The sequence below is a fragment of the Eptesicus fuscus genome, chromosome 10, assembly GCF_027574615.1.
Source record: "Eptesicus fuscus isolate TK198812 chromosome 10, DD_ASM_mEF_20220401, whole genome shotgun sequence".
NCBI classification, from domain to species: domain Eukaryota; kingdom Metazoa; phylum Chordata; class Mammalia; order Chiroptera; family Vespertilionidae; genus Eptesicus; species Eptesicus fuscus.
In genome coordinates, this window is record NC_072482.1 from 63,970,403 (window position 1) to 63,981,005 (window position 10,603).

Genomic DNA, 10,603 nt, shown 5'->3' on the forward strand with positions numbered 1-10,603 from the left:
GGGGGGGAGGGGCAAGTTGGGGGCGACCAGGCTGGCAGGGGGGGGAAAGTTGGGGGCAACCAAGCCAACTGGGGGGGGGAGGGGGGAGGTCAGTTGGGGGCAACCAGGCTGGCAGGGGGTGGCAGTAAGGGGTGACCAGGCTGGCAGGCAGAGGCGATTAGGGGTGATCAGGCAGGCAGGTGAGCAGTTAGGAGCTAGCGGTCCCGGACTGTGAGAGGGATGTCCAACTGCTGGATTAGGAGATCGGGCCTAAAATGGCAGTTGGACATCCCCCGAGGGCTCCCGGATTGGAGAGGGTGCAGGCTGGGCTAAGGGGACCCCCCCCCCCCCGCATGAATTTTATGCACCGGGCCTCTAGTTTTTTTTTTTTTTTTGTAATAGCCTTTATGAGAAATTACTTTTAGTAGTAATTCTAATTTTAAATAAAGCAACTCCAAAAGTTTGTTAGGACAGCCAAGCTGATTTTAATGACTTAAAGTCATTCATTTCAACATGGGTTTACATAATTAAAAACTAAGGATAGATAATGTCATTTACTCACCTTCAGGATCAAAAATATCTTTCAAAATCCTGCCTAAACACACACCTTTTTGTTTGTTTAGTGGAAACTGAGAACTCAAAAAATACTTATTTCTCTCTTTCATATATTTGATAGCAGTCCAGGATGAATGTTCACTGTTATTAGTATACTTGTGTCTAGTAACATGACTACTTGATTTTATTGCTATCACACCTCTAATTTACTTAACCCTCCAGTTTCTAAACAAGCTCTTCTGAAAACAATTCATATATACACCATCATAAGGAAAGCAATCTTTCTCAAAGCAGGTGCTAACAACAAAATTAAGACAATACAGACAACTATCAAAGCAGGGCAATGTGGGTGTGAAATGCCTTTGCATTTATCACAATCTACCTTCCAAGGAAAGCTCTTGTCCTACAAGGTGGCAATACATATAGTACCTTGAAATCAGCCTGATCTCAATGAAACTTAAATAGGAAAAGCCCAACAGAGTTACAAAGCATCATATATACAAGTTAATGCAAGGAAGGTATTTCTAAGTTACCATCACCACCAATGATGATCACGAGAGAGGAATAAAGAAACTCTAGTCTCCACATAACTTCCACCTGCCTCTGTGAAATGTTTCTAACACTACTATATCTTAAGATCAAATACTCTGATTATGGACATACTGAAAATCCAGTGAAAAGCCACCAATAATTTAATAATGGGAAAGAGCCCAATAATCTGTACAGAGGTATAATACGGTTACAATTTTTCAGCAAGAGTATTTTTTTAAAAAAAATAATGGTGACAGCAATAATTAGCATTTAATTAACCAATTAATTTATTTTTCAACCCTCACCGAGGACAAGCTTGTTGATTTTAGAGAGCAGAGAAAGGGGAGAGTGAGGAACATCGTTTAGTTGACGTCCCCTAGTGCCCTGACTGGGGATTGAGCCCACAACCCTTCAGTGCACAGGATAAGGCTCCAGCCAACAGAGCCACACCAGCCAGGGCAGTAATTAGCATTTATGGAGTGCTTAGTAGGAGGCAGTATTCTACACACTTCACATGTACTATCTGTTAATATTCTCAACTCTATGAATTATTAATACCGCTCCTATTTTATAACAATGAAGGGTGAGATGCAGACAAATCAGGTAATATTTCTAGGTCACAAAGCTAGCAAGTAGAGAAGCAAGATTCACACTTAGGCAGGGCAACTCAGCCAATCTTCTTAAGTAACAGCTACTAGGAGATCAATGACACTTGTGTCACTAGAAAGAAATGATAGGGAAAAACCTAACACAAAAAGGACATATATAGAATACAGTATTTTAAAAGAAACTGCCTTTCTAATCCATCAAAGTAACTTAGTCACTAATAGGGTCCTGAAATTATGAATGTACATAGATTTAAATACATTTCTCTGCTATAATTATGGGCTCCACTCCTACCAGAATATGCACACTCCCTAAAAAACACATGTCCACAAGAGCAGTCACGCAACAGATAATTGCCATTTGGTTTATTAAGAATTGTTCCAAAAAGTAAAGGGGTTATAAAGGAAGCATCTCCAACTTTTTCCTACTTAATCCCATATCTCAAATGGCTGTTTTGTAGCTATTCACTTTTTAATAAAGATAAATGTCTTAGTTTTATGAACCTATGGCTTTTCATTCAGCTTATTTAAATGGTCAGTAATGTAATTTGGACATTTTATTTACTTATTGTATTTAATATGTTTTTTAAATTAATCCTTATCCAAGGATATTTTTTTCCATTAATTTTTAGACAGAGTGGAGGTGGGGGAAAGAGACAGAGAAACATCTATTAGTTGCCTCCCACATGAGTGCACTGACCATGGCCCAGGATCGACAGAGCCTGGAATCAAGGCACGTGCCCTTGACTGGAATAGAACCCAGGACCCTTCAGTCCATGGGCCAAACCAACTAGGACTAATTTGGGCATTTTTAAATGTTATCCTGATTTTCATGAAAATAATCAGAAACACTTTACCAGCTCAGCTGGTGTGGCTCAGTGGTTGGTGTTGACCTAAGAACCAGGAGGTCATGGTTCAATTCCGGGTTAGAGCACATGCCCTGGTTGTGGACTCAACCCTCAGTATAGGGGGCGTGCAAGAGGCGGCCAATAATTGATTCTCATCATTAATGTTTTTATCACTATCTCCCTCTCCCTTCCTTTCTGAAATCAATAATATATTAAAACACACATACACACACACACACAAAAACCCACCTCTCTACCAATGAAAGTAAATTATCCAGAAAAATTAGCTCAAGGTGGCTTCTTGAATACAACAAACTTTGTTACTGTGAAGAAGTTACCACAAAGAATTAGTTATCTGAAATATTTTAGAAATCACTCTCTTCAAGAAGTTATCAGTATGAAAGTGGCTATTAAGGTCTACAATCTCTTATCCAAGTCCTTGGGGCTAGATGCATTTCAGATTTTTTTCAGGTTTTATAAGTGTAATGTGTTACATCTGCCATTACTTATGTGATGTGCTGGAATCTGGGTAGTATTCTATAATCATACTTTAATATTTCTGCAAAAATTTTGTAAATATTCACAATAAATGAAGTAAAGATCACAAATATTAATTCAGGTTAAGCTTTTTGATTCCAAATGAATCCCCCCTCCCATTTTCAGATCATTTTGGATTTCAGGAGAGTAACATATACCTTTACCCCTAAAGAAAAGCTGACTAAAAAAATGATTCAAGAAAAAGATTTTTAAAAGTTACTGTATTATTTTTGCTTTCCACAAACTACTTAGTCCACTAGCACCTTTAACACACTGGTCACTCCTTCTCGAAACACTGAGTCTTGACTTTTACTGAGTACCACTTTCCTGGATTCCACCCCTACCCATAGCCATTCAACATTCAAATATCAGGGTTTCACCCGTTCATTCATTCACTTAACAAATCAAGAGCCTACCATGTGCCAGGCATTATTCTGTGTGCTTGGGTAAATCAGTGAACAAGAGTGCTGGCTGCCCTAAATCTTCTTCTCTCAGGAATGAATCACTTAACTGCTCAATCTAGAAACTTTTAAGTTATTCTTTATTCTGTACCACCACTGCCCAGTTCCTACCCCATTACCAATCCATCAACAAGTTTTATTGGTTTTACTCACCAAACCTTCCTTTAATATATGTGTCCATGTCTGTCAGCTGCAACCATTATATTTTACTAGAGGCCGGATGCACGAAATTCATGCAAGGTAGGCCTTAGCACCCCGGCTGCCTCGTGGCCCTGCACCACCGTCCTCACCCGCCTTGGCCTGGTGCTGCCCATGTCCACGCCACACATCCCTGGAGCACCCCCTCCCCCCATGGATCACCCTGCAGAGGGTGGCCTGGGCCTCCCACTGCGGGATGATTGTGGGGCTATGGCCAGGCCCCCCAACCAATCACATCGCACCTGCCTTGGCTGGCCTGGCGCCAGTGTGTGACATAGTATGGTCACCCGGGAGGTCATGCTGCTGTTTGGTAGATTTGCATATTACACTTTTATTATTATAGATGTGGACCAACATGTGTTAATTCTTGCTTTCAGTCTTACATTCTACCACTCTTTACCATCCTTTCTCCACTTCAAGAGTTCTCTCTTAAAAACCTACAATGGCGCCCAAACCGGTTTGGCTCAGTGGATAGAGCGTCGGCCTTCGGACTGAAGGGTCCCAGGTTAGATTCCGGTCAAGGGCATGTACCTTGGTTGCGGGCACATCCCCAGTGGGGGATGTGCAGGAGGCAGCTGATAGATGTTTCTCTCTCACCGATATTTCTAACTCTCTATCCCTCTCCCTTCCTCTCTGTAAAAAAAACACAAATCAATAAAATATATTTTTAAAAAAAACAACCTTCCATGGCTTTCTGAATCTCTTACAACAAAGTCTTGTGTGGTCTGGCCCTTTACTACCTAGCCTGGCACCCCATGGTTCACCTAAGTCTTCCTCGTGGCCTCTTTTCGGTTAAGTGCAAGGTTCTTTCTAACTACCAGGCCAGGGCAGTTTGCAATGTCTTATGTAGAAAAAAACTCTTACGGCTAGCCCACTCTCTTTCTTCAGACCTTTCCTTGTCTGATTATCCTATAAAGGTGTCCTCTCTTTCCATCTAACATATACTCTTTTATTTCCTTAAGACTCAAATAATCTTTTGTCTACCTGGTACATAGTAGAGACTTTAAGCCCACTTGGTATTTCTGAACCCAAAACTGATTCCATAAGCAAGTATAAGCCAACTGCTATTAAAACAGAGAAATAAGACTTATTAACCAGTATATACTTTTAAATCTGATCTCATCCATGTTTCAATACTATTATGATTGCTACACCTCCCTCCCCCCTAATTCCAGCTGTTTCCTTTAAGGATTTGTTAACAGAAGCATTTAAAGTTTTGTTAAAGGAAAAGAAATAATTACTAATTTTTTTTCCTGGTAGCAAAAGAAATCTTTATTTTTGTAGCGGTGAAAATAGGCCCACTCTTGTGTCAATAAGGGGGGAAAAATCTTTAGGCACCAGCTGTTAACCTCTCCTGGTACAATAAGCTAGTCAATGTGGAAAAGGATAATGGGTGGACTGAGGTGAACAGGGTTATCAATCTACTTTCATCGTAAAACAGACAAAATGCCCCTCCTCCTCCCTGTCTGTAACTCGTGGTAGTAGGAATTAGAATGTTTTATGAAAGTGATCTCTCTATAAAAACATAAGGAATTAAACATTTATTCACCAATAATTTAAAACTCCTTTACTTTATAAAAAACTTAAGATGGTGGAGGTATAGGCATAAGCAAAACAGACTCTGATATCATGAAACTTTTATTCATGAAGGAAGACAAGTTAGGTGGTACTAGTGACAGGGAGAAAACCAATAAGGTAATAAGGGAAAGCCTCTCTGGTAAGATGAAATTTGAAGGAAGTGAATGGTAAAGAATATCAGGGGGAAGAGGACCCAAACATAGGAATATCTCAGTCTTATTTTAAGTGTTGTTACATTCTACTATGGTTAAATAATGATGTGTAATTAAGACCACTGGTATGTATGAACTTCTGCTGTAATTCACCCATCACACTCCGACTTACTCCCAGAGAAAGGATTACCTATTCTATGGATAATAAAGATTTATACTAGAGCTAAGAACCCAAGCAACTGTATTAGAGGATATCTAGCAAAATACTTTGGCACTATCGTTATAAATAAAAGTCTAAGAAAACTTGTCAATAGTTGGCTGATAAGTGGAATTCTTATACAGTAATCCGCTACAGTAAACTAGGAGTATATCAGTAGGCATGATCTTGGTTAGCTTTTATATTCTATCTCTGTAAAGTATTGAGTGCTTTTCTCTGAATCACTTCTCTCCAAACATTTTAATGCACACTATCAGATGAGGAAAAAAATAGAGCACAGACCAATTATATAAATTACATACACAGTTGACTCTTGAACAATGGGAGGGTAGGTGGGTTAGGGACACGGACCCCCTCCCTTTTGCAGTGGAGAATCCTCCTATAACTTCTGATGCCCCCTTAGTTAGCTATAGTACTCCCTTGGTATCTTGCAGAAGATTGGTTCCAAGATCCCTCAACGGCCCCCCTGCCCAATGAACACCAAAATCCCCAGAAACTCAAGTCCCTTATATAAAACTAGAGGCCCAGTGTGCGACATTCGTGCACTGGGGGAGAGGGTTCCTCAGCCCAGCCTGTGCCCTCTCAGTTTGGGACCCCCTCGGGGGATGTCCGCCTGCCAGCTTAGGCCCACTACACACCATCGCCGCTGCACTCGCCAGCCAGAAGCTGGGCTCGCTGCTCCTTAGCGTGAGCCAGCTTCTGGCTGAGTGGCACTCCCCCTGTGGTATGGCAATGACCACCAGGGGCAGCTCTTGCATTGAGCGTCTGCCCCCTGGTGGTCAGTGTGCATCATAGCAACCAGCCGTTCCACCGTTTGGTCAATTTGCATATTAGGGTTTTATTATATAGGATGACAGAGCCTGGCTGGTGTGGCTCAGTGGTTGAGCATCAACCCATGAACCAGGTCACGGTTCAATTCCTGGTCAGGCCACATGCCAGAGTTGCAGGCTCGAGCCCCAGTAAGGGGCATTGCAGGAGGCAGATCAATGATTCTCCCATCATTGTTGTTTCTATCCCTCTCTGAAATCAATAAAAATCATAAAATAATAAAGTAATATGACATAGAACAATGCATATAGTCGGTTTTCTATACCTATTGATTTCCAACTGTGGACTGAAAATACCATTTTTGATCAGTGGTTAGTTGAATCCACAGATAATGGAGTACTGAGTATATTTATTGCCCCATTGGTTAATCAGTTTCTATGTATCTCTCTCACATCAATGTTTCTCTTCCTCCCCGCCCCCCTCCTTTCTACTCTCTGAAAAGCAATGGAAAAAATATCCTCCTGGTGAGGATTAAAAAAGAAAAAAGTCTATATATAAGTGGATCTGTACAGTTCAAAGGTCAATTGTATACATATCACTATTATATTGAGTACATAGTAAAATAGGCACTTAATGTAATTGGTATCAAGTTTAAGTCAAAACAAAGAATAGTTAACACTTCTAGATTGAGGATTAAAAACATACTGTAATCATGGTCTAAACACAGCTTGGTTTGCTAATTACATTTAAGTACAGAAATCACATCATTTTAAAGCCAGAAGGGAACTCAGTGACTGAATCTGTATCTTTTTACAGATTATTGATAATCTTGGAGTATATACAACAAGATGATCAAGTTTTAGAAATATGTTTTTGGAAACTTTGGAGCTATGAGAAATAAGAACTTCTCTTAACTTTTCCCAACGGTTAAAGGATAGCTCATTCATCAATGCCTTGAAGTTTACTTGGAACCAGCATTCCAATGATCTAAGGGTACAGTAGTGAAGACATACTATAAAGTATACAGAGAAAAATACGTGTCTTTAGAAGTCCCCTTCACTTGCTAGACAAACATTCTCTCTGTGTCACCTAATGGTCCCAGTCAGCCTAAAGGTAGGATTCCTGTGGTTATAGAATTTGCTATCCCCCTCTTTTTTTAAAAAACCTTTCTTCCATTTTCTGTACCAACAAATTAAAACCAGTTAACTCAGGCTAACAGATTACTCAGGCCCTATTACTATTGATACTACCCATTCCCAATCTAATCCATGTGGTATATACCTTCTAGTCACAGAATTCTGTGGCACAGAAGCTGCATTACTTGCATCCTTTATTCACAATTACACACATACACACAAAAAAGCCCCCACTATTGCTACCTTTATATGAAAGCTTTTGGAATTGTGCAAAGCTTAGCATACAATCACATGCTCATAATTAGCATGATACCAATCCAATTTAATAATCTCTGCAAAATATTGTATTAGCCTTTCTGCCACAAAAACCCAAAGAATATTCCAAGTGTAAGCGAATACAAATTCCATTGTAAAAATGAAACAAGAGAGAATCATATGACCAAAAACAGATTAGCTAACCAGAAATTTCCAAACATTCAATTATACAGCTGTTGGCCATCAGGTAAAGCAGCTGAATGGTCTGCAATAAAGTACTGATTAAATCAGAACCATGAGACTTAAATTATTTCCACTCTTCCATTCCACCTATCAAACCTGCATCCCACCCTTGGGACCAGTGCTTGCTCCCATTTCCTCAACAGAGGCTCAACATAAATGGGTCTAGGAACCTACAGCTGTCCATAAAACTGCTACTTAAGTGTACCTCCTGGTTCTGCAGTTCAAGCCCGGTGACAAGAATCAGTCAACAGCAACAGCTGCAGAAAGAGCCTTAGCACCAGTTCCCCCATACTTTTAAAACCATTCTCCTTTACCCTAAGCTCTGACAAGAACAAATCTCTAAATCTTAGAAACAATACCGTTTTAAAAATTAACTTACACACATGGTTATTTACTTTCCAATATGAGCAGGGAATGCAAGGCCAGGATTTTTGCCAGTGACCCCCAACTATGCATGAATTCTTAAAGAACGAATTTTAAGAAACTTTAATAGTTGATGTTAAAACGAAAATGTAATCCCATCTCCACTCCTTCACGATGGCATAATTTCAAACTAATTTGTATTACACAGATACACAGTATTCTCAAAAAATGCTTTTAAAACATGGCTGTTACTATTTAGTATTAGTTACATTAAATATCAGACTATTTAGATTTCCTCTGCAAGATTTTAGATTTTTCCCCACAAATGACACAGGTGGTTATTTTATATAAACAGGCATTAAAAGATTCATCCTTGCTAATTGAGAAGATACAGTATGCCCATTTTCAAATTAAAGTCAGATTTATTCTGACCTAGCTAGTCCTCTAAGGTCTTTCCACCCCTATAAAATGTTGTCATTTATAATACACCAAATGTAGGAAACAGCTTCCAAAATTTGTATTGCTTCATACAAATCAGATAGGACTTTCAGGTCGTTAAGCCTAGGTTCTTGGTTAAACTGCAGAATTCCTACTCTGGAGAGTAACTGACTACAAACTACTTACCATGTTAGGTCTTTGTGAAATCTGTTAAACAGGTTACTCCTCCACCATTTAGTATACTTTTAGGCTGGCTCAGAAAACAGGACTCAAGAGATTTCAACAGTACTGCTCAAATTGCAGATGAGATGAAGCCCTAAAATTACAATCTGATTGCTCTAACTGACGGCATGTACAGCGAGCTCAAGCGTCCCCGATTCCTTAGCACTTCGGCCCCACTGCAAGCTTTCCTGCTCCAGCACTCCCGCCGCCCAGAAACACTCTCACCAGCAAGAGGCCAGCGCTCCCCTAGACCTCCGGAGCAGGGTGGTGTTTCCCGATGGAACAAAGCGCAACAAAGAAGTGGGTGGTAACCACCTCTCAGAGGGGCAAGCCAGGACCCATCCTGTCGGATCCACCACGCCGAACAGGAGCAGCTCTCCACCTTTCCCGACCACCCTCCCTCCAATTTCCCGCGAAGGCGAACCCGACTCAAACTCGAAAACCCTCCTTTTCATTAAGGAAGCGAAACGCTTCCATTTGAATGCTGAGAAAGTGGCGCTCAAAGAACCGGCGAACAAAAGAGAGGGGATGGAGCCCACGCACCACACCGGTCGGGGTGCGTGTGTCCCCAGCCGGACGCGGGTCCCCGCCCTCAGGAACTACACCTCGCAGCGCCGACCCGGGTCGAGGGGTCCGGGGTGAGCCCGGAGGCGGAGATAAGGAGCTCAGACCAGCCGGAGACTGGGAGGGAACCAGCCGGGATGGGGGGGGGGGGGGGGCGGAGAGGACTGGGGGGGGGGGGGGGCGGAGCTCCCGCGGCCGCCGGGCTTTGTGTGGAGTCTGGGAGTCTGGGCCCGGGTAGATGTTTGGACCTGGGGGTAGGGGGTGGGTGCAGGAGACCCGAGCAGGGCACCCCCAAACCTCCGGTCCCACGAGTGGCGGGCGTGAGCGATGCCAGGGGAGGCCGTCCGCTCCGCCACCACCATGAAGCCGAGTAGGCCGGAGAGGGTCCGGGGAAAGTGGGGCGTCTCCCGGCTCCCGTCGCAGAGTCCCCTGCAAGCAGCTCACGGCAAAGGGGCTCCCACGAAAGGATCGGGGCCGGAACGGGTTAAGATGCGGACGAGCGTCGACCCCTCCTCCTCCCCACCCCTCAGCACGGTGCCACCCGCCACGGCGGCCTCCAGCCCCGCCACCCGGCCCTGCCCGCCCACCCTGCCGGCCTCTCACCATCGTAGTAGTAGCAGACTTTCTTTTTGCCGCCTCCCTGACTGTACGCCATGGGCTCCCCGGCCACCGCCGCCTCCGGGCTCCTCCTCCTGCTGCTGTCGCCGCCGCCCCGGCTCCGCGGGGAGAGAAAAGGGCTGTAGCTTAAGTGGGGGCGGCCGTCTCGCGGGGCTGGACGGGCCCGAGGGAGGAGAGGAGAGGGCGCCGGAAGGGCTCGGTACCGCCGGGCGGAGGGGCCGAGAGCGCGGAGCGGGGGAGGTCGCGGCGCCAACTCGCGACACTGGGGAGGAGGAGGGGGCAAACCACCTCCGGAGGAGAAGGGGAGATGGGAATAGTCCACTGTGGCTTCCACG

At 43.4% G+C, this 10,603-nt stretch overlaps 1 protein-coding gene across 1 annotated transcript in view; it reads right to left on the reverse strand.

Annotated features, from left to right (window-relative positions):
* The window catches only part of HDAC2 (histone deacetylase 2), a 29,861-nt gene extending 19,317 nt beyond the window's left edge, over positions 1-10,544 (reverse strand). Inside the window, exon 1 of the mRNA XM_054722265.1 lies at positions 10,254-10,544. Coding sequence (XP_054578240.1) covers positions 10,254-10,305 — 52 coding nt within the window. The 5' untranslated portion in view covers positions 10,306-10,544. The remainder of the gene's footprint in view (positions 1-10,253) is intronic.
* Positions 10,545-10,603: the final 59 nt, after the last annotated feature.